The following is a 24,891-nucleotide window of genomic DNA, read 5'->3' as shown; positions in this document are numbered from 1 at the left end:
CGCTGTCGGCGCTATCTGTGCTGGAACAATCGCCGCACGCTATCTCGTTCTCCGGGCGTGACAACGGCGCGTGCGCGCCCTGTTAATTAGATTCACGTGGCCAATTCGTATTCCCTACGCGGCCAGACGGCAGCACTCACCACCCCCCTCTACACGGTCGACTATAGCCCTTGAACTGTTCGTCTATCTTTGGATCGATTTTGCAGCCGCGACCACCGCCAGCGTATACAGCCGGACTCTACCGCAACTTCCGCGCTGAGAAGAAAAATACCGGTGTGCATAGCGGCCATGCAGCAGCGATTGAGGCACCCCCTATACCATTTTTTAGGGCTAATGGAATCTCCGGCTACCGAGACTAGCTGAGTCCAGGACGTCATCGAAGAAGACCTAAGAGTTTGCACTTGCCTTTGCTTTTGGGTAAACGATGTTTCATCATTGAATATGCATGTTTATTCCAAGCTTTCTTAAATGAAATATTCACGAGTTTTACAAGTTAACTTTATCAAGTCACATGCATTTGAATATAACACTAATTTTAAGGAAGATTGTGGCAGACATACGGCTTTCAATGATGCCTTTATGCACAATATTGCCTCACCACTACGAGTGCGGTGAAACAGTTAAAGCATGAAAGCGACCAGCCTTGTAAAATCATTCATATAGGTAAAACAGCGCCAGTTTAACAAAACTCAAGTAAGACACAGGAAAGAGCACCGCTGGTAAAATCCCGGTCTTGTGAAATTGGCGTTCGCCACTCTCATCGCTTAAAAGCCATCGTTAAAAGCCGTCATCATCGCGACTGTCTACTGTTAGACGTAGGAGGGCGAAAGAGATTTACAAGATACCATAACGTGCTCCTAGGCACCGCGTTCTTCAATTTCTATCCTACAGCTTCAATGTCTCGACGAACGCGAAACCAATCATTTAGTCTAGTCTATAGTGAGGAGCAGTGCAAAGCTGCCTTGCGAAGGTCGAGACCCCACATTCAAGTGATCCTGGATTGGGCTGAGTGGGCAGGGAGGGGGGGACTCTTTCCACCACCCCCTGTCCACTCAGCCCCCTTCCTATTGCTCCCTTCTTTATAACAAAGTACAAATAAGGTTGTTCTCTCTTTCGTTCATCTACAGTCCTCAACTATTCCCGTTCCTGTCGTGTCGTATTCAGGTCGCATCGACTCAAAACACCCGCGTCGCATAGAGAGAGCAAGGCACAACAGCACCGGGATCAGTGAGACCAGGATCGGTGAGACCAGGATCGTACCATGTTGCGGCACTGTGTGACTCTCCGTTCTGCTGCTGCTGTTGTTGTTGTTGTTGCTGCTGCTGCTGCTGCTCGCTCCCACAGCCGAAGCATCCAAGGCAGAACATGGACGCCGATGGATCATGGCACACGTAGCGGGGCCTGTCATATCGTAAACACGATGCCAGTTCCTTTCCTACAGACGTTGAAGCTGGTAAACAGCCAATGCGCATCACCGCCTCACGCCATGCACAGCAATGCTCGCTACGACGCTCCAACGTGGACAGTCAAAAATGGCGCTTTCGCTTCCTTCTGAGCTTGCAAGCTGTTTCTTTTGAGGGAACGCCTCATGGAAGCGTGGGAACTAAAACAGGACAGGCGGCTGGTTTAAGAGATGGATTCAGAGCAGTGCTCATTTGCAGACTAGTTGCTTCATACTTCAAAGCTCGACTTACTGCGCAAGCTGAAGGAAACACGAGAGGATAGACAGGAAAGAGCGCGGACTACCAACTATTTATTGTCAGTTCACGAAGCCAATTTAGATAGGTGTGCCACATTGCGCCATCGCGATGCGCGCAAAACCAGGAATCCTTAATAAAGATATCAGGGACAGATCCATGAAAAAAAAAAGCATTTATTGTAGCACACGCCACAATCTAAAGCTATGTAATCGCATGGGGTACAAAAGAAAATAGATAAAGTGAAAGTGAGCAATCTTTTAGATTGTGGTGTTTGCTACAAATGAAGTGGCTTTTTTTTTTCTTCATGGCTGTTCCTGCGATACCTTGGTAAAGTATTCCTGGTCCTGTGCGCATCATGGTGATGGTGGTGGTGGTAATAGTGGTTAAAAGGAGAAGCAGGCACCTAATTTCTGCAGCCCGTTAGGGAGCACGGCGCAGCGCCAATATGACGCGGGGTGGCATACAATAAACAGTTGGTAGGTATCCCTCTTTCCTGTCTCCCCCCTCTCTGTTTTTTTTTCCCTTTTTGCGCAGCAAGTCGAGTTTTCTAAATTCAGAGCTTGCAGCTTCCAGCTACGACAGTTGGAAGGCATTCAGAGGAGTTTTTAGTTCTTTATCTCTCTCTCTCTCTCTCTCTCTCTCTCTCTCTTTGTCTCTCTGGGCAGCTCTGTTTACACTGCTACAAACACAAAAGGCATCAAGATGCTTTCGTGTGCTCGTTAGTTGTGACGTTCAAGCTTTGAGAGTTGACTCTGCCCACTTTTGCATATTTCTTTTAGCTCGCTAAAGTAAACAGTGCACATCGCCAGCAGGATAGGTGCGCCCTGGTGGCTATTTGTGTTGTCGGATGCGACGCACGAAAAACGCGAGGCCCGGCGCCCGAAGCGCGGGCCAGGAAGGGCGAGGAAAGTGGCACAGCCGACACCTGGGCGGAGAAGGACGAAGAAAGTGATCTCGACTGTGCCACTTTCTTCGTCCTTCCCGGCCCGCGCTTTGGGCGCCGGGCCTCGCGTTTTTCGTGCGTCGCATCCGAGGCACGATACAACAATATGCACCGTTTTTTAGAAAGAAGGAATATAGGTGCGGCGTTTCAGCAGACTCTGCGAGCAAGACTTTAAGTCACCAACTGATCTAACCTTTAGGTGCATCTACGAAGCGAAGATCTCGGAAACGTTGAACTAACGCGTCTTTCCCGCCCTGCGCATTGTGTTCTGGACAAATTCAGCGCATCCCTTCGAAAGATACTGGACCAACTAGCGGACTATCTTAACCTTTCGTAGCGCAAGCTCTAGGCGATGGCAAACTTGACTCGAACTTATATCGACCGGAGACCCGCTGAAACTTTCTGGTAAAATTCCGATACCGTGACCCGAAGAGGTTAGGTCCACAGGACGTTTCAATGCTTCGAAACACTCCGATGCCCGTAAGCTGTATTGTAACAAAGCACATGGAAAGCTGCGTACTTCATTGCACGCGATTAGAATTTTGTTAGGTGTGGTCTTCGGTGTAAATAGTCGTAGTCTAATACGATTGTAGGCATTTTCCTGCGTGAAATATATTACTTTTACTTCTTTTTTTACTCCCTAAGATACACGCCGGATTTCAAGGCAAACGCGGATGAATAGAGCGAAGTACTTCTTCCCTGCATTCCTGGTCCTTAGTCTTCCCGTGACCAGACTGTCATTTAAATAGCTTTTCATCACCTAATTCGAAAAAAAGGGTGCATCATCGCCATTACTAACGCGCTTAAAGCATCCACGACTTGGAGCAGCGTCAGCAAGCACAGCTGTGCAGGGACTCGTATTATAGCGGGCGAAAACATACTGACGAACGAGTAGGGAACACGATACTGCAGGAGGCAATGATGCGGTGTGCCCAACGTTCCAGAAAACGACGAGCTAGAGGGAAAAAAGTGCGTGCGTGGGAAGCACATTCCTGGGACACGATTAACATGCGCGTGTTCCAAGAGACCATCTTCTTGGGCAAGCTGGTGCTCGGGTGGACCGCGTACACACTTGTTACTTGCGCGAAATACACGCTGTGAAAAAGGAGAAACAGAGCAGAGACAGCCGGCCACGCGCTGTTCTACCCATCCCTAAATGAATAATGAAAGGGAACACTGCGCTCATGCGAAGCAGAGCCATGGTGGACGACCACATGTACAGACTGGTGCACTGTTAAAAAAACGCAGCCACTTGATGACGTCCCGTTTCGTCTACTTATGTGCCTAAATAACATCGATTGGCAAGAAGAGCTTTAGAAGATAGCCCGCTGATTTTCTACACTTTCTATCTCTTATTTGGCAGAATATATTCAAATAAATATTCTATTGGGCGGCACAAAAATGAGAAGATATTCCCTTGAACTTTACGCACGTTCCCTTTATGTGAAAAAATTAAGACAGACATTTCTTACCCTTAAAAAGAACTCGAAAACGTGCTTTCAGTTTCGAAGTTAGGAGCTGGTAACTGAGGTGACCGGAAGCTTTCTGGGCTACAACGCTTGCAATCTTGAAACCGTATATATGGTCTGAGCGTGTATAAAATGGTGCACTGATAAAGAAAAGACCCGCGTGGCACTGTATTTGAAAGTAGCGTGTTTGTCTTGAAAGGCAGCTATTGTGTCCACGTTGTCCTGCGTTTCTCTCTGGCTCTACAGCGCATGCACGAAAGTTTTCCTTTCTTTTATGCCCGAAACTACCATTGAACATTCTGTAGTTCAGCGCCGGACTGTCTGTCTCTATGTGTTCCTTCTTAAAGACATGTATTTCGCGACAATGACAAGTGCGTACAGAAGAACATGCGGATGAGGGGACGGTGCCAGAAAAAAAAGAAGAAATTGTGCACGTATACACAATATACGTGGGTATAGGGAAATGGTATTCGCGAGAGGGAGCGGGGCTCAAAAACAAAGAAAAAACAGAAAAAGAACGCGAGGTGTGGCCCGGTGCGGCACTCCTGTACACAGCAGCAGCAGCAGCAGCAGCAGCAAAGCAAAGCCACTTTTCGTTCGCCGCGTAAGCCTCACCGCTGCATGAGCGAAACGGGCAGCAACAGCAACGTTGATAAACGCATGTCGCGCTGAGGCTTTCTACAGTCGACGTTAGCGCCAGGAAACAAGACCTAGCGAATGGGGGAATAAAAGGTGGATGAGGACGACGCGAATTCATTGTGACACCCTAGGTCGCTTATATACGAGAGGAAAGTTTTCATGTTTGTCACGGTGGTGAATGGTTAGTACGGTGTCGGTGTTCGGATTATAACCCGAAAAAAAAAAACAGGTTCGATCACGGCGTTGAGATTGGAATCTTTCACCGCATTCGATTATCGTAGGCGAAGCGCCTTACTGAATAGACTCTCAAGACACGCTCTGGAAAAGAGTTGAAACTTCATAGAGAGTCTTCTCGTTTCCCATCAGAAATCGTTAAAAAAGACGAAGATTCGACGGCGTAATCGCTGTACGCAAACATTGCAAGTCGAAGAACTCACATTTCTTAACGTATATTGAAGCTGTAACTATTGAAACTATTTAGAGTAAATATACTGTACTTGTTCTCCAAGGTGACCATTCATGAATATGCACGTGAAGGTACGCATTTGACGATTCCCGTCGAGTAATCTTAATTACAGAACTTGCAAATCAAGTACTATAACCGTTTGCTTTTATATGATGAAAGTCATTATGCCACTGGGCTCCGGCAAAACTTTGCCGACGTCATTTCCGTCACGGAAGTGTCAGCAAAGAAATACACCAGTCTCATAGGGCCCACGTTGGGTTTCTCTTATATCTTCCAGTTTTCATTTTCTGTTTTTTAATTCACTTCTAGTTACAGTTCTAGTGTCTTCATTCAGTCTTTCTTTTTACGGCATGCAGGTGTATTTTTTCACTCCCGGTATCTACTGCACTTCCCGCAGTAGACAGCTTATGAAGCGCTCCATGGACAAGCTGGGTCAGAAGTGACATCTTCGGAATTTCAACATAAAGTTATTCAGAAGAGCACCGCGAGGAGACATCGCGTCGTGCGCATCACGGCACTGTGTGAAAAACGAAGATTGGAAGGATTAATCGCTGCATGGAGACTATATACAAGCATCCGCACTCGCATTTCTCAACGTCTAATAAATGTGCAACTACTTCTGAGAAGAGACCTTTACATATGTGGTTCCCACAGAAAAGACGACCGAAGAGTGGAGAGATTCCTGTTGGAGTCAAACCATTTGACCAGTTGGTGTCTACCTTGTCCCCAAACAAGTGTCTCCGATACGTGCACATCGGCTGTCGTATCAACGACTGCCGATACTATATATTTCCTACCAGCAAAGCAATGTCATTGGGACACGTACATGCGTTTCATGAATTTAAAGCACCGGGGCCACATACTTTTAACGAACGCCTCCTAGATTTCTCTTGCCTGCCGAATGAGCCCGAAATGCCCGTCATCTATAGAGGCGCGCCTACGTAGGAGCAAAGGTCTTTGTACTTGACCTTTGAGATCGGCAGTTTTGGCATTTGCTACTAATTTCAGAGGCTATGCCTTGTATTGAAAAAGTTGCTTGCTGAATGACGGTGTCTCTTATGTAGGGTCAATTATAATTACGTTTACGCCTTTTTAAAACTTTTTCACGTTATCTTTTGTTGCATATAAGCTCCAAAAACGTAAAAACTTATTTGAAGACACCCCTCCTTAAGTGGAGCCCCTACCGTAGTTCCGACGACCGCCGCTTCCCAAGCGACCGCCGATAATCCGGCAGGCAAGGGAAATCTAGGAGGCGTTGTTTTAACAAACAGAGTTGAATGCAAGGTGGTTGGTTGCTCAGTTGGTGCACATATGTGTGGTAGCGCGAAACGTTTTAACCTTACATCCCTTCTGTCCCATGTTATTGCCATTAGGTGCCGTCGAGTCTTGGGCGACTACTCGGTTACGTGTTTGTGGTATATAGGATGGTTTTCTCATGCTCATTGCTTCTTCATACAAAGAGTTTTACACACACACACTACTACCCCCTCTCTCTTATGGCCTGATGTGCCAATCTCCCGAATTATTTGGCAAGCTTAAAACTCATAGGGTTCCTAATGCACTCGCCTAAGGTGACATTAACGTGAAAACTGCATTTTTCTCACAGTGTATTGATCATGACTGTAGCCAAGAATTCTAGGGATGGGTGGGGGGCGGGGGCACTTGCTGAAGGAGTTGGTTATTTGGAGAAAAAAACATACAGGGTGTTTTTTAACAATAAAAATTTTCAAATAAACATTCTATGGTGGCTAGGGCTACCACAGGAGATGACATCAATACTAACCCTGTTAAAACAAGCCAACAATCACAAGACGCTTTGACAAGAATAGGTCTTCCCATCAATAAGTTGGTCAGCCTGTCTGAGGCACTTCCTCGGTTCATTCTCCCTATCACACTACAACCTTGTATAATAAACGCCTGCATTCAAGTCAATGATTAAGAAGTTAGTTAACAATTCTTGCTTAAACAGCAAAGTGTCGTTTTAGCCGTGGCAAAGTATTTTCGTCTCGACTTCAAGTTAGTGCTCGAAAATGACAGGAGCCTAGCTGTCACACAGAATTTTTATTAAAAATCTGTGTTGTCAAAGAAAGACACCCTGTATATTTTCACTATTTTTGGCAAAACTAAACACATCACCTTCATCAAAATTTGGGCAAGGGGTGGGGGAGGGCTAGAGCCTCTTTTCTGGCTACGGTCCTGCTATTGATCCTTCCTCTCACGGGATTGCTTTCTTCACGTAAAGTGGCTCTGCAAGGCCTCCAGGGTCGCATGTATCGCAACTTACAGCCCCTCTCATAGTTATGCAGCTCTGCCTCCGAGATCAGCGCACGTTTGAACAAGCGACAGTGCCCCGCCGCGGTGGTCTAGTGTCTAAACTACTCGGCTGCGGCGGCTGCATTTTCAATGGAGGAGAAAATGCTGAAGGCCCGTGTGCTCAAACTTGGGTGCACGTTAAAGAACCGCAGGTGCTCGAAATTTTCGGAGCCCTCCACTACACCGTCTCTCGTGATCAAATAGTGGTTTCGGGACGTGAAAACTCACATATCAATCAATTGAACAACCGACAATGTAGTGCGATTACCTATTGTGTGGCGTCATTTTATGTGGCTTCATTGTGACGTGTGATGGTTTCGCAATACCGTGACAAATTTGAACAATCTGTGTCTGAAAGTTTGGTTTAAGCGCAGTAGAGGAAAAGAGGGACATGACTAAGTAGACCACGTTGTCCACAAAGTCAGGTCCATGTTTTTTGTTTGTTTGTTTTTGATGCGCTTAACTTTTTCGTTACCGCGCCAAAATGATTGTTTTTCATATTCCAGGAAGATTGTTTTTTGCCCGTTTGAAAAGTACTCGAGCACGCATTGCATCATACCCAACTATACACAATAAAATGGAAGTTCAAAAAAAAGTAATAACTTGTGGAGCAACAAAAATAGTTTAGAATAAATAAAGATGTAAAAAGTGAGGAGTCTGGTTGCCAGCTGGTAAACAGTGCAATAAAAACTCTATATATGCACAAATATCCAAAACAAAGAAAATTCACAATATAGATTTTGTAGATCAATGACGAAATAACAGCATAAAGAAATATTGAATGTTTTACAAAATGTTTCTCTTCACATAGACGAACGAAATAAGAACCAAAGTGTTGCTTCGTTGCTCGTGCCGTGCGGTGAAACATTGGATGGTTTTTCATGAGACAAGTGTGCTCGTACACTTTTCTCAGTAAATTTTTATTGTCTGGCGATAATAGTCACAAGGTGTTCCAATATAGATGGATACCCATGATGTGAATAATCCCTCTATAAATGAGATGTCCAATGAACATCGCTATTTCATCTAGCGTCACCTCTTTCCATGAGCCACTCCGCATAGGTTGGCGTTCTAATATATTCATATACAAGCGTACTTATTTGCATTTTGCACATATCTAATTTAAAAAAAAGGACAATATCACGCGCAGTGCCCCGCCACGGTGGTCTAGTGGCTAAGGTACTCGTCTGCTGACCCGCAGGTCGCGGGATCGAATCCCGGCTGCGGCGGCTTTACTTCCGACGGAGGCGAAAATGTTGTAGGCCCGTGTACTCAGATTTGGGTGCACGTTAAAGAACCCCAGGTGGTCGAAATTTCCGGAGCCCTTCACTACGGCGTCTCTCATAATCATATGGTGGTTTTGGGACGTTAATCCCCACAAATCAATCAATCAATCAATCAATCAATCAATATCGCGCGCAGTTCTGGAACGTTCCGCACTGCTCCGAAGTCGGGGCCAAGATGTGCTCCGGTGGCCTTCTTGTGGTTAAGAGAAGCTCCGCAGCGGACGCATGCACACGACACCTCAGCGACGTGTGGAACTCGCACGTTACCAGAGTAGCTACAAGATTGCGCACATGGGTCAGAAGCTGAACGCACTTGCGGCGGAAGAGACAACTTGGGGATGTAAACAAAACGAACCCATGAACTGCTGCAGGATGCCTCAGGCTGACGCAGAACATCGTCGCCATAAAACTTGCAGCTGAGCTGCTGTCATCCTCAAACTCAAAGCTCGTCCTCACATTATTCGAGTGGGGTTTCGAGACAATTTAGAGCAGCGCACGTGTTTACAGCGCTGATGCGCGCGTGACGACGACGTCAAAAGAGTGACACTAGATGCGACCTTCTGTCTGATATAATCGATGCAAGCGAAACCAAAGCTGCCGGAAACTGTCAGAGAAGGCCACCTCGACACTTTTAACATGCGGCGGACCTTGGTAAATATATTTTTTGTAGAACAAATTTTTCCTGACTCCTCGGAATAGCTCTTTGTTGAATCGCTGGAATAAATTTCTGACAATTATTACTTCTGAAGATAGTCAAATTGCGAAGGTGACACTTTGATACAATATTTGGTTTCCAGAGGTCCTTCGAATTACAGAACGTCGATGTTACTGCTCGCACTTCTGCACTTCTGTGAAGTTCGCCAGCCTGTAGTGCACTTTTCGACAATACACGCACATTGGTTCGCGGGAAGGTCTGTCACAAATCACTATGTTGCCAAAACGGCCAAGTTAAAATTGATTCTAAAAGCTGATTGGCTGGAATAACTGCTAGAAAGTGCTGGCTGCACGAAAAACAAATTTGAAATACCATAATCGACGATCCAAAAGCGTCGATCACGAAGGGTGATCGATTTGAATAGGCGTGGTAACGAAAGAGTTAAACCAAATTTGCAAACACGAACGTAAACCAATTCACCCAACTTGCTGTCTTGATGCTATCTGTGTCGTCGCTATTACGTCGCACCATAACATCATCACGCCGTAACCTCTGGGTACGCGACTATTTGCATTGTTCGAGAAGACGTCGACGATACCGACGGTCACTACGTTCAAGTGCGCATCCAAAGTTTTCGCCTCGATAACATCACACGATCGGACGGATTGTTATTGCTTTTAGGAAGCTCGCTCCTCATGCTCGAGCCTTGTTCATCCATTCCGCCATAGTAGCTACGCTCCGTCTGGAGCGAATGACAGCGTCAGAATGGAACGTGATGCGCGCGCCTCTCTTCTGGAGTGAGAGGGCACGCTGGGCAAGCGACGCTACGCAAGCAAAACGCGAGCTTCGACGCCAGAAGCAACCGACGCGACCGGCGTCTGTTGACGCGCCCGTAGTAGGCACCGTTCCAGGGCACGGACGCTTGCGACTTCCGGTCGAATCCACCGACTTTCGCGAAGTAGAAAAGGGGGGGGGGGGGAGGTGCTGTAAAGAACCTTCGCTGTAATAATAATAATAATAATAATAATAATAATTGTAAGGGTTTAACTTCCTAAAATCATCGCTGTCCCTGGTGGGGCACGTCTTCGTATGATGGTCGAGTGGATGGGGAATCCACGGTTTACCAGATTTTTAACCTCCGGAGCAAGCTTGCTTGCTTGTTTACTTGATCTTTTACCATGGCTCTCACCTACTAAAGGGGATTGGCCAAGAAGCCGGCGGGTAATGTAAGTAAATACCTTAAGCTTATACAGGTTAGGGAAATAGGATTACGTTTGTTTTGACTTGGCGGGATTATTTTGGCAGAATGTGAAAAAAAGAGAAAGGAAAGAAATAATGAATTTTTTTAATAACTGAGTTGTAATCCTTATATGAAGTTCTTCTGAAGAATAAATCATTACAGTGTAATAGTTTAGTATTAAATGTTAGATTGGCTGGTAAAAATCGAGAGCTGATCAGTGGCTTAGCAAGGTAATCTTCTTCTGCCACTTAGGAATTCGCAGAGAGCCCCGCAGATGTTCCTGTCAGTGAGTCCTAATGAAGCAGCCCCAAAGGGAAAATTATTAGGAGTAGTAAGGAATATTCCTAGTTTTTTTTAATAAAATTTCGAAACAGTTTATCTCTTTGATTTTTATAACGGTGGCGTGTGAAAAGAAAATGGTCCATATATTCAGATTTATTACAGCTTGAGCACATAGGGCATGGCGCCAGACCAGACCGGCTTAAGTAGAAATGAAAAGGTGGTACACAGCAACGTAATTTTGTTAAGGAGACTTCCAATTTACGAGTGGGACACCATGTATTATTCCATGCAAAGTGCAGGTGCGAGAAATCTTGATTCTGTATCATAATATTCGATGAGTCTTCAAGAGAGAAAAGTTTTCTGAACATCGCTGCAGTTACATAAGCTGTAAGAGGCATGATTGGCACGATCGGAAGATCAAGGGATGCTCGCGCGAGTGAGTCAGCCGTCTCACTTATATGTATACTACGATGGCCTGGCACCCATATCATTCGCACCAGACGAATGTTTGCTGGGATTAATGGTTTAAAAGTTTCAAGTACTGCTGATGTCGACGACGATGATAAAAATGAACACACGGAATACGAGTCAGTCACTACCACAGCTGTCCAATGAGTCGCAGGAAGTTTACGAAGAGCTAGTATAACGGCTGTTAATTCCGCTTCAAATATTGGTGTATAATCTGGGAGGCGTAATGAAAAGGACAAGAATAATGAGAGAGAAAAAATACCCACACCTGCCTTCTCGCCACTCATAGATGCATCCGTTGCAATTACTATATTAGTATCTAATTGAGACAGGTGTTCTTTTAATAAGCCAATCAAATATTTAGAGGGCAAGTGTTTAGCATTCATTGGGAAGATATCCTCAAATTCTATTGGCACTTGGCCGATTGGTTTGTCAGACGGTATGATTTAGAATATATTAGCATTCAAAGCATCTAGAAGTGTTTGAACAAATAGCACTTGCGGTTTATATACACGGGACCAATGCTCATTGAAAAAGATACCGGGCTCGGCAAAGAATACGAACTGTCGGCTTCCTAAATTGGATTTAGAAAATGTTAAATAGGTTTTAACAGTTAAAATACGGAATCTGCAAACAAGAGTGGGTATCCGAGCTTCTTGATACAGAACATTGTTAGCTGTGAATTTCGGCCCAACTAAACAACTTCGAAGAGCTTCCCGCTCTAAGAAAATCAAGGGCTTTATTTTGTATGCTGGTCCCCCAGAGAATAGTACCCATTCTAATTTAAGAATCGGATGAACGTACATGCGCTAAATCATGATCAGCGTATCCCCGCGCAGACCAGAACGGAGCCGGCCAAGCCTACCTATCATTCCAACAGCGCGTGTAGCCTTAATTTTAATATGTTCAATGTGATCACGCCAGCGCTGTTTTTGATCCTACAATACATCTAAATATTTATTACAGTTAACTCGGGTGATTTTTTCTAGATGGTACTGAAGAGAAATATTAATGGTACGTCCAATAGAAAAACTATTTCAGCACATTTAGTTACGTTCAGTTTCATATGAATTTCCTGAAACCAGGTTTTCAATGTTGCCAAATAAAACTCTAAAGTTGAATGTAGTACATGAATATCACAGTCAGATGCGAAACACGCAATACCATCTGCATATTCATATACATGTACCTTATCACTCAATGGTATTGAACTTAACAAAATGTTAAATAGCACAGGCGATAGAACAGAACCTTGAGGAACACCTCTGGTTTGGCTATACTTCGGTGTCGAAACACCTCGTTGGGAGCAATAAAATTTTCTGTCTTTTAAAAAGCCGTAAATCCAATTCGTTATATACAGCGGGAAGGTTAGGTCTTTTAGGGCATTGATAAGAATAGCATGTTCAACACTACTATATGCATTGGGTAAATCAGGGGTTACTATAGCCGCATATTTTTGTCTGTGGTGAGCAAGCTTTATACGAGCCTCTAAATCAACATGCGCCCACCATATTGAGTAACCTGGTCTAAATCCAATCTGGCACGCACGGAGTATTGCATTATGTGTCATGAACTTCATAATTCTAATGTAAAGTATTCTTTCTATAAACTTGACTTCATGTGATGTTAAAGCGATCGGCCTAATGTTATCTATCTGCATTCCTAGTCCCTGTCTGTTTTTTTTTTTTTAAGAAGTGGTATTATTTTTGCAAGTCTACAGTCAGGAGGTATCGAACTATTTCCAAGTGAGTGGTTGACAACGTTAAGAAAGTCTTCAGGAGAGATGTCGAATAATATTTTTTTAACATTCCTGAAGTGACACCTTCTGGTCCAGGACCTGTGTTAGGCAAAAGACGAACGACGTGCGCAAGTTCATCCCTACTTACTTCAACAAAATCATTTCCGAATGAATGTTTTACAAACTTAGTTTGTATTTGTGATATAAATCTGCTCTCTAATCCTAATGCGATTCCAGCTAATATGTCTTCCAACTTCTTTGGGGAAACAATAACTGAGTCAATATTTACGGGTGCTGCAATAGCTTTACGATGACGAAAAATCTGAATAGAGCTTTCTTGTTGCCGCTCTTGGAAATATAGCTATAACGTTTTCCTTAATAGTCGTCTTTCGCTAATGAAACTGGTCTTCTAAACGTAGATTTAGCTTAGAAATAGTTTCTCTAATTAGTAGGACATTGGTTGGTAAGGAATTTTTTTCCATGCAGCTTTCCAGCGTTTATAATCTCTAGCACAATCCATATTCCACCAGGCAGATATGGATTTTGGTTTTGTTGAAGATATAGCGAACTGTGATTTTTTTTAATTGTACGCTTTAGAGTGGAGCAAAAGCTCTTAGCTTTAAGATTTGTTTCCATACTGGGCAAGGATTGATTGATATGAGGGGTTTAACGTCCCAAAGCCACCATATGATTATGAGAGGCGCACTGGGCAAGGAACACAACGTTGACTGTAAATTCTGTTTTTAAATTTTGAGTAGTCTACAAAACTTTGCATCTGGTGGTCTACCGTCACTAAAGGAATGCTGACTTCAAATACCAGGTGGCAGTGATCCCTACTTGTAGCGGTATCAATAACAGTCAAAGACGATATGGTCACATTTGAGCTGGCAAATGTCAAATCTAAGACGGACCTCGAATTACATCGAACGAATGTGGGAACTCTGGAATTTAAACAAATAAGGCTATTCCGATTAGTCCAGTCCCACAAATGTTTTCGCGATGAATCAATGCGTCATTTTCCTTACAATGTCACCGTTGAAGCAACGCCAGCAAATATGTGGTTTCTTGATTCGACTTATGTTCCCAGTTTGCTTAGCAGATATTTTCTCTTTAAAAAAAAACAGAGCCTTCTTTAGGTTAGATTAGCATATTTTACGCCTACCAATTAAAAGGCACGCGGTGCGGTCAGAGTACTTAATCAATGTTTTAAATATTTTGAGAATACTGAGTTCGCATTCCGACTGTGAAGCGAATAATTTGATTGAAACCATACAAGCTAAGGGGCCTGTGCGAAGTGATATGACAGCATGGTGCAGTATGAAACTGCAATTAGGCCATTACACATTCGCTGATGTGATTGCACCATTGGATTCGCCATGAGTTGAACTAGGAAAGTCACCATTTGATTTGACATCATTTCGCCCTATTGCCCTCGCAAGTTGCGTAGGAAAAGTCATGGAAAGGATGATACTTACACGCCTAGAATGGTACCTCGAGCGCTACGACGTATACCCAAACTGCATGACGGGTTTTCGGCGAGGTAGGTCATCTCTTGACAACGTGATTGATCTCGCAACATTTATCCAGCAACAGAAGAGCCTCAAGCGCATACCACTGGCACTCTTCCTCGACGTCAAAGGGGCTTATGATAACGTAACACATAAAGCCATCCTAGACTCGTTGGAAGCTGTCGGAATCGGTGGTCGGATGTTCCAATGGATTCAAGATTATTTGACGAGAAGGTCTTTTTTTGTACAAACCGCAGATGGACCTACCACCATTACTATACCTCCCGTGGCGTCCTTCAGGGCGCCGTATTAAGTCCCACTTTATTTAACTTCGTGATGGTAGGTCTTCGTGAAATTTTGCCAAGTACCATCCTCATATCCATACATGCTGACGATATTTGTCTATGGACTTCGGCTGTAAATCGTCTACAAGTACGTGCAAGAGTCCAGCAGGCTGCCACCCTGACATGCTCATATCTCCGCAAGCAAGGTCTTTCCGTCTCAACGGAGAAATGTGCATTGGTTGCGTTTACTCGCAGAGCCATGACACAATACCCCGTTACCATCAATGGACAAAATATTCCATACCAGAAGAACCATCGCTTCCTGGGTGTGATTATTGACAGGGACCTTTCGTGAAGTGCCCACTGCAATTACCTGAAGAGAAGGCTAACTTCCATCGTCCATATAATGCGGTTCCTCTGCGGAAAATCTTGTGGCACATCGATAAGGTCAATGATGCAGCTATACAGGGCACTGTTTCTGGGATTTTTGCGCTACAGCTTGCCGTTACTGGCAAGTACGTGCAAGACGAACATCCGCACCCTCGAAAGTCCGCAAGGACAAGCACTACGCGTGTGCTTAGGATTGCCGCGATGCACCTCAACCAACGGGGCAATTATGATTGCAAGAGAGCATCCGATTCAAACATACATCACCACTGACGATTTGAGAGCCCACATAAGACACCTCTGCCGAGTTCCTGGTCACCATGTTGCAGCGTTGCCACTTCAAAGACCATAAGTGATGTTTTCAAAGATTATTTCTGCTCATGGAGAATGCCTTCCTTTTGGCTTCACTCCAGCAACAAGACCAGCGTCACCTCCGTGGTGCCTACAACAACCACAGGTGTGCCTCACTATTCCGGGAATAACGAGCAAGAGCCGTCGTTACACAGTGGTCCTACGGCAGGTGACATTGTCGTTACTCAACGGGAAATACGGCCAGAGGACCCACATTCACACCGATGGATCGATCTCGGCTGACAGCTCCACAGGTGCTGTTGTCATCCCGACGTACCAGGTCACTATAAAGTTCAAACTGTCGCATAGGACAACATCCACAGCAGCGGAGCTTGCCGCCTTACGTGCTGCTATACTTTATATCGCGGAAGCCCAGCCTCAAAAATGGGCTGTGTTCTGTGACTCCAAAGCATCCCTTCAGAGCTTGCAATCAGCTTTACGACAAAGGGTGCATCAACAACTAGTGAATGAAATAAGAGAAGTGCTTCACGAAGTTTTATCCAAAGGACATGACGTGGTGTTCCAGTGGTTACCGGGACATTGTGGTATTGTCGGTAACGACCTTGCTGATAATGCTACCCGATCCACCCACGCGGACGCCCAGACAACCCCAATCCCGTTGTCGAGAACCGACGCTGCAAGGGGCCTTCACTCGTTCGCTAACACTATGTCGGAAACTTGGCTGAGTGACCCCAGTGTCGGGAACCGCCGCCTACACAAATTGGACCCATCGAGAAAGCTTCAAGTTCTATCGGACCTCTCCCGCCAGGATGCAAATTTACTGGGCCGCCTGTGATTAGGAGTACCTTTTACGAAGGCGTACTCCTTTCGCATAGCAATGGCGGATAGCTCCCGATGTGAATCGTGCGACACTGACGAGACATTGAACATCTAGTGTGTTCATGTGAACGTTTTGCGAGCGAACGCAACTTGCTGCGCGAAACGTTAGATACACTAGACAGTACACCTTTTTCCGAAGAAAAGATCCTTGGTTCATGGCTCTACGCGTCACAGGCCAGCAAAGCGACGCGAGCATTGCTAAGTTTTCTAAAGACGACCGGACTACGCGACCGCCTGCAATGGACAAGGTCACATCTACACACACGTTGCCCTTCACTTCTCTCTCTCTTCTCATTTAATCCCCTTCCCCTTCCCCCAGTGCAGGGTAGCAAACCGGACGTGCGGCTGGTTGACCTCCCTGCCTTTCATTTCTTCCCTTCTTCCTCCTCCTCCTCCTGACCGTTTCGTAAATGGTATCAATACCAAATTTGGTATGGCATAACATGACCGTTTGAAGAGTATAATTGACTAGTCATAGCATGACTATCATGACAGTTATGTTATGAATGTCATAATTTACATTTCATAGTCTTGCTGCTCTTGCAGTGGTTTCGTTCACATGACATGTTGCAAAATTGGCATGGTGGTTGACACCACCGAAAATCCAGTTGCGCATTTGATGATACATATAAAGCTTTTGCGTTAATACAGCGGCTGATGATTGCAAGGGACAGCTGCATACAGCTCTACAGTAGCAGAGTGCAAAGCCCTGTAGATCATACGCCTATATATTCTAAGTGCACATTCGAATGCGTTTTGCGGATAATGCTGAAAAGACAGCATACTGCTTTCGTATAGTAGAGTCGGGGTCTGGAGGACCGGGGGGCAAACAGAGAACTCGCAATCGTTCGCCGTTCTTTCCGAACACACATTCAATGATTGGGTACAGCTTGTGCTCATTGTCGAGTATACAATATCGACGTCAGACTCGGGAGTTTTGCAGACACGTAGCGCCACTTGTCGACAGGGGAAGTTCTGGGTAGTGCAAAGTCCGACTACACTGCACACTTTGCTGTGCAACCAGCTCCAACCCCTCCCCCATTCCACCAGCGCTCCCATCTACGGTATTAACTTCGAATTTGAACTAAAATTACGGTTACATCAAACCGCCTTCCAGAAGCTCTGCGTCTGACCTTCACGTGGTTTGAAAGAGGTAAGCGTTTAACGTTAAAGCACTATTAGAAGCTTTTAGCTTGTCTTTTATTTTGGTATAGGCAAAGGGGTTTAAGAAGATCAAGTTGCAGGACGATATCATGTCGATATATTGTGGCGCTTCGGCAATCGCCCTTAAAGATATATTTGTTTTTCCCTTGGGGTTATCAAGCATGAATAATCTTGAAAATGCAACTCATTCAGTGCTACGTCACCACCGAGAATCCACACCAGCAAAGAAATAGAACGTACCAGATTTATGCAATAACAATTCTGCGCTTGCCCGGTTCACCTCGGCCTCGCCAGATGGCACCACCTATGCGGCATTCTCGCGTTTACGCCTACGGAATCCGTTATGACGCTGAAGTTTGTGGACCAACTGAAACCTGCCTACTTTAATTGTATACTTACCTCGATCGTGAGCGGGTCAAACACCACAGCAGAAGTGAACACACTGTACACTAAAGCAAACTACTCGCTAACTAGCGCTACGCACTACTTGCAGCTCACCTACTTCAAGCACGAAACAACTACGCAGGAGATAAGCGAGATGGAAAGACAGTGGTGCAGCAAGTGGGGAGGACTGGTCGGCGAAACGAAACGTGACACAATGAGCTCGCCACTACGAGAGCATGTATTTCTACGCACAAGCTGCTGCAGCACCGTTGGCCTGTATACGGCGGACCAGTGCACACCGATTTATACGCCAAACACTATGCTGAAGTCAACGCCAGTGCTCTATAACAACACATCCAGGAAAATAATAATAATAATAATAATAATAATAATAATAATAATAATAATAATAATAATAATAATAATAATAATAATAATAATAATAATAATAATAATAGTTACTCCGTGGCGATTTGCTGAGCCACAAAAAGCTTTTCGCCTCATCCATATTTGCGATAATAAACCTTAATAATCACCGCCACTATAATCAAATATATGGAAAAACATAAATTATCTATGGTTCTTGGAGCTTGCTTAGGATGACACGTTTTATCTTATTTTCTCTCCCCGTAAAAACCGTATCAAATAGATGATCCATTCGAGGATTCTGGCGTGCAGCTACTAAGAAAAGCGAAAAAAAAAACACATGAGATTGGTATGAAAGCAAGCCATCAATCGCATAACTGACTGTTTCCACAGCATTATATATATATATATATATATATATATATATATATATATATATATATATATATATATATATATATATATATATATGTGTGTGTGTGTGTGTGTGTGTGTGTGTGTGTGTGTGTGTGTGTGTGTGTGTGTGTGTGTGTGTGTGTGTAGGCGTGCCGCGGTAATAACCCTTGAGCAGTAAACACGTTATAATTAATTATCCCAATAAACAATCGTGTTTTCTTTGAGGAACGAGACGAACCATCCCGCCATTGGCCTTCACCGCGCGCCTTCTCTTCGCAGTAAGCGCCCTTTTAAACAGATGGCGCCAGCCGTCTTACAACCTCCGAGTGTTCCCGACGTCTTCTGCACTAGCGGCGCGGACCCGGTTTCGCTCTTTCCTAAGCGAGACGAGCGAGAAAAAAAAAAAAAGAGAGGAGACCGCGTCAACGATTCGACCGGTCCTTCACCCCGTGTCCGCGGCCAGCGACGCCTCAACTGCCACGCGTGGGGGGGGGGATTCGCCTTCACCGCAATGCGCGTTCGCTCGCAGGCAAAGCCGCCCACCTTCACCGTGCGCAGAGCCGATCGCTCTATGCGCGGCGAAATTTGCGGGCTGTTGCGTTGTTGCCGCCCTCGTGCAATGACTGACGATCCGCGTAATTCGATGGCGCTTCCATAGAAGGTTGTCTATAGGCCGATAGGTTATAGGGACCGGCTTAATTATTGCGACTCTGAAAGAGAGTCACTGCGGGGCTATAACTTCATAAAGCTATGACACAGAACCACCGCGATGTCATTGCATGCATGCATAGCGAGATGCGTACCATTTCATGGGCGTGTGGGTGATTAACCGCGGACAGAGTCATTGAGAAGGAAGGCGATTGGTCATCGCGATACTGCCCACGCCAGCTTGGACGAGGCAATATTCGAGTAATAAATACATTGGTCGCGTGGGTGCGCGCTGTCAGGAGTTGTCGTGCCAGTGGGCTAGAATAATGCTATAGTCCGTTAATACAGTACTATCTGCTGTCACAGGAAACAAATTAAGGCCGTGATTAAATATAAACGCTGGAGCCTGCAAGCTAATCTCCTTTATCGATTGCTGCATGTCCGAAACACTTAACGCGCGCCAGTCACCGGCTTTCAGTAAAAGGCTGGTGCGAGGAAGATATACCAGCCAACTTTTAGTTGCTGCATCTCTTTTTGCGATAGACCATGCGATACAGTCCGCATAAAAACTTTATGGACCACAAGACGCAAAGCAAAGCTGAATATCTACGCCTCTTTAGCAGGTAGCCTTGAACAATGACAGCAGCGTCCGTCAAATTTGAGGTTAATTGCTTTGCGGCGCTATAAGTAAACACCATCAATCTATCAATCAAACTCCGTGGCGAGTATCTGGAGGCTACACTTGAAGTTATAAAGCCACGCTATCACTCAGCACGTCATAAATTCTACCCAATCGACAAAAGATTTACATCATGTACCGGGGAGCACCCTTAACAGTGGTGAAATATCTATCCGCACAAGAAAGTAAAGGATTCTTATGCGACGTTAAACACCACGCAGATGATCGAAATTTTCGAAGCCTTCCACAACGGAAGATAATTCCAAGGTGGAAGATCCCAGAAAGTGTTTATTAAAAGTAAAAAAAAAACAATTCGTCAATTGACGTTACGTCTAATATGTGCTCACTGCTGTCGGAAAACGAAATTTTTTTTGTTAAATAGAAATCAGCCTCACGTTAATATTAATTATGCAATGATGGCACGCTATTTTTCCCGCCACAAATAAACAAGTCGCATCAGCCAATGCTCCTTTTTTTTTTTGCGAAAACAAAGGAGATAACTATTATCACTTTTACAGAGCTTCAAATGCGAGCGTCGCGGAATAAGGCGAGAAACCGCAAAGAATGTGCACACCGTTTTTGTTTAGTCATGCCTCAGTCCACGAGCAGCGGGAAAGTAGATAAAGGCTCAGAGTGCCGCTTGTGATAACGTTGATGTGAATGGGCCGACGAACATAACAGCTGTAAACTCAGAGAGATAGAGGGCGCTGCAGAACAGAACAGTCATTGTTGTTTGCACGTCTATACAAAAAGTCGCATAGTTGAAAGATTCCCGGCTACGTGGCTGAATGGGCGTCGGAAGTGAAGACCACTAGCTCTGAGAAAACCGTATTACCCTTTAGTCGCATACTGTCGAACCGCCCATTACGGACGTTGCAGGTCGCCGCAAGTACAAGGCGTTGAAGGACTTGTTTGCCCCCGGACAGCTCATTGCTATCTCATAGTAGAGGACATCGTGCTCTAAATCGTCGTTCATTTATTCTAAATACATTACGTGTTATTTCCCACGTTTTAGAACTGGCCAGAAATCTTAAGACAAACGCTCTCTGCCGAAATAGCTGGAACATTCAGCTCTCCCCTGACTCCCGGTCCCTGAAACGAAGACTGCAAGTTCGATTTATCGGGAGTTCCGGTCCGAAGCTATCGCTACATTTCGGGTGCAAAATAACAGTCATTCCGCTCACTCCAGAAATCCCGGCACAGACACGTCGCCGTGACGATATCCTCAGTTGGACGCTGATATCGAAACGTATATACGCCAACAAATAAATAAACGAACACAATGAGCTATATGCATATTCATAGCTTACTCGATGCTTCTATCGAAGTCTATAATGATTTACATATAAAAAAAACAAAAAATGTACTATGTCAACCAGAATAAGCCGACAATGCCGTGGACAGCCCAGAACTTTGCGCGGCACAACAGGCGACGATATTATGTGCATAATATTCATGCCGCAAGCCTGGTGATGAAAAGTGGACTTCTAAAATCTGGTAATAAAGGATGCCGTTAAAAAAATGTGACGTTTTTGCGCGTAAATATTAAATTAAACTTGGGAACGATATTGTCAAATGAATCCTGATCAAATAAATGAAATTAAATATTCAAATACGTAAATACCAAGATAAATACTAAGGTACCGCCTAGGGCACTGGTGTCACACCACGCATTACAGACAATATACGAACAAAATAAACAGAGCAATGATATCATCTAACGGCGGCCTACGTTCGCATATCGTGTTTTCCATACTCTAACGCTTCCGTTTACAACGATCTAACTAACAGTGCCCGCATACCACAAGTAAGTTATATATATGATTGATTGCTACAACGCCGGCTAGTAGCTAGTAAAAATCGTCATTAATTTGCTTCCGTTTCACCAAGTCTCACTTTATTTGTTTTCATCGCCAGATTACCGCTATCAGTGCCTTCAAATCGCGTCGTCCTGACTACGCTTGTAAACGTAAACGGTGTTGAAAGCTCAACATTGCAACGACATTTACCCCGTCTTCTTGTGACATCCATCCGGGCGGATCTTTTTACGACTTTACAAGGCGCTCACCAATTCAGTGTCCTTTTATTGTTACCAGTTTTAACGTACGTTCCTCGTCTACGATCTCTTTTCTTTTTTAACCCTGGCGCATCCAATACGTTTATGCCATCGAGCCAGAGCGTTTCATTGATTCGAAAGCGAGGCGCCAGTGGCGGCATGACGCAACTGAGGAACAGCTACACGGCGCCCCCATCCACGTTGTCAAACGACGACCTTCTAAAGAAGCGAGCGCGCCGCTACACCCTCCCCCTTGTCTCCCTCCAACGCACCGTCTCCTACGCTCCCTAATTTTATATGCTCTCTCCGCCAAAACATTCGCCCCCTTTTCCTAGTTCTCCCTCTGTGGCACCCAACGCTACGCCCCTAAATTTTTCTCGCTTCATTCGCAACACCGCAGTCTATACCCTCTCTTTCCTATTACCGACCAAAGCAACACTCCTTTCTCCCGCCAATTTCTCTGTCCATCCATTCAAAAACGTAGACCTCTTTCTTCCAAACAACCTTCCCCTTCCTCAATCTCTTCCCTACAGACTAGGAGTCATGCTCCTTTTTTTTTTGGGCTGCAGAAATAGCCTCCCTTACCACCACTCACTATCATAACTTCGTCGTTTCTATCTATCACTCTCCTCGCCCCCTAAATTTTTTTCTTAGTTCCCAACACACCCCCTCCTTTTCCCTAGTTCCTTCTCCGCGATGTACAGCCGCTGATCTTGCGCGTGTACAACGCGGTGGTACCGTCCTTATCTCTCCCAAAGTATTCTCGCTTCATTCCCAACGCAGTCATCACCGTTTCCCCAAGTTTCCCTCCCCATCCTTTTCTAAACGCTTCGATACCTTCTCCCCCATGCTTTTTTTCCACACTCCCTTCATCCCGAACGCGTTCATCCCACGCAACGAAGAGCGCGGAAATGTCAGACGTTCATAGGGAGCAGAAACATTTCTTCCAGCGCGTGCCGCCGGCGGCGGCCTCCAAAACGCGCCCACGCGGTCATTCTCTCTCGGTACGACATTACCATATCTTCGCGCAAATAGGCCGCAGCAGAGGGACAGCGAGGGAATCGCGGGAAGCAAGGTTTGTTTTGGAAGTCCCGCCGTGTTGAAACTCGAGACGTAGCCGACACACGCGAAGTTACACTATACCTAAGGCACAATGCCTTGCGTGTGTCACGAGTCAAGAAACTGCGACAATTCGTGAAAGCTGACGGTACTTGGCGAGAGTTGCTGAGACTCCCGATATTTCGCCAGACTTTAGGTATTAAGAACAAAAGATAAACTCCGTACTAAAAGTCCATCTAGAGTCAGGTGATACACATGTGAATGTGTGAGTGCCGTTCAAATACAGTCCATGTTCAATAATATTTTTTCTCACTTCACCAACCTCCTCATTTTTACTCAGCTTCCCCGTAACCTGTCGTACTGTTGCCGGTGCAGGCAGCCAAAAAAGATAAGCAGCCGCGGTGCGATAAACAGAAATCGTCTCACATTGTTTCAACTGTTCGTAAACAAATCTTCCGGGTATGTAAGTACCACACTTCCCGCCCCGTAATCCTCAACACTGCAAACCCGGAGCGCAAAGCTTTCGCAACGCTTACTTTCTGCGCACATTGTGGCCTGGAAAACACGGTGTACCCTCTTAATATCTGTTTCCGATCCCTCGCAGGCATCTGTAGCAAACCGAAAGGCCAAGCGCGACGGCTCCTACTACACGCACGCACATTGACGGCCGTACAGAGATCGGCCAACGCTGGCCATCGGCGATCTTTTACGACCCATACACATTGGACGACGTCCGTCAGCCTGCCTGCCACGGGGTTGTTTCGTGTTCTCTAAACGGTACTCGTATAATGTTGTTGCCTGTACGTGGCGCTTCGGTGCCTTTTTGCTATTTATTCGTTGCGTCCACATGCTCGACGAGTCGCAAGCTCTTGCGGCCGTTCTGGCGCTCCGCGGCTCTTACATACATACTGCATCTAAATGTCATAGCTACAAGATCTGTCCAGCACCCTCCGAGCCATGATACCATCTTATTATGCCTGAATGTGATCACGTGCAAAACACCCGCAACAACGCTCTCATTGTAATGCGACCGGCTCCGTGAATATGGGACAGAAACATCATCTCACGCATAGCGTACACCATATATCGATACAACTTTGCGTGCGTGTGGAATCCGTTGCTTTGACTAGGTATAGAAGAACTGGCGTTGTTGCCCTGAGCTTAACTATGACAAATGATGTAGAAAATCATCTTTTTTTGCATTTCACGGTACGTTATACCTTTGTCAAGGCTCCTTAATTAGTAATCTGTTGTTTCCTTAAAATTTCAGTTGTTAGTCAGCACTTCGTCTGTGGTGTCACCTTTTACGTCCACTTTTTTTTTCTGCGTTGTAAATAGCGCAGCATGAGCAACCAACTCGTACAGACAATCGCACTAATCAGTTATCATCCCAAAAGCTTTCCCTACACTTTCCACAGTACTGATCGCAGAGACAGTCACTCTACAGTGCACTAGACCAACTGGGCAACCAGACTCTTGGAAGAAAGAATCCTGCGCTACCGACAGGACTTTGTGTCGCTGAAGAAGGCTGTGAAAGCGCTCCTGCGCTTCTTGCGTTCAACCGGCCCCT

At 45.2% G+C, this 24,891-nt stretch overlaps 1 protein-coding gene across 2 annotated transcripts in view; it reads right to left on the bottom strand.

Moving 5' to 3' along the window:
• The window catches only part of LOC142774647 (uncharacterized), a 100,677-nt gene that overhangs the window by 53,810 nt on the left and 21,976 nt on the right, over positions 1-24,891 (bottom strand). Inside the window, exon 2 of one of the 2 annotated variants that reach the window (XM_075875263.1) lies at positions 1,261-1,401. The exons of the other annotated variant lie outside the window; for it this stretch is intronic. Within the exon in view, the coding sequence (XP_075731378.1) occupies positions 1,261-1,367 (107 nt within the window). The 5' untranslated portion in view covers positions 1,368-1,401. The remainder of the gene's footprint in view (positions 1-1,260; positions 1,402-24,891) is intronic. 2 annotated transcript variants of the gene reach the window in all.

Source organism: Rhipicephalus microplus, chromosome 10 (genome assembly GCF_043290135.1).
Source record: "Rhipicephalus microplus isolate Deutch F79 chromosome 10, USDA_Rmic, whole genome shotgun sequence".
Lineage (NCBI taxonomy): Eukaryota > Metazoa > Arthropoda > Arachnida > Ixodida > Ixodidae > Rhipicephalus > Rhipicephalus microplus.
Note: the sequence above shows the minus strand (reverse complement) of the source record. Positions and strands in the feature narration are given on the sequence as shown.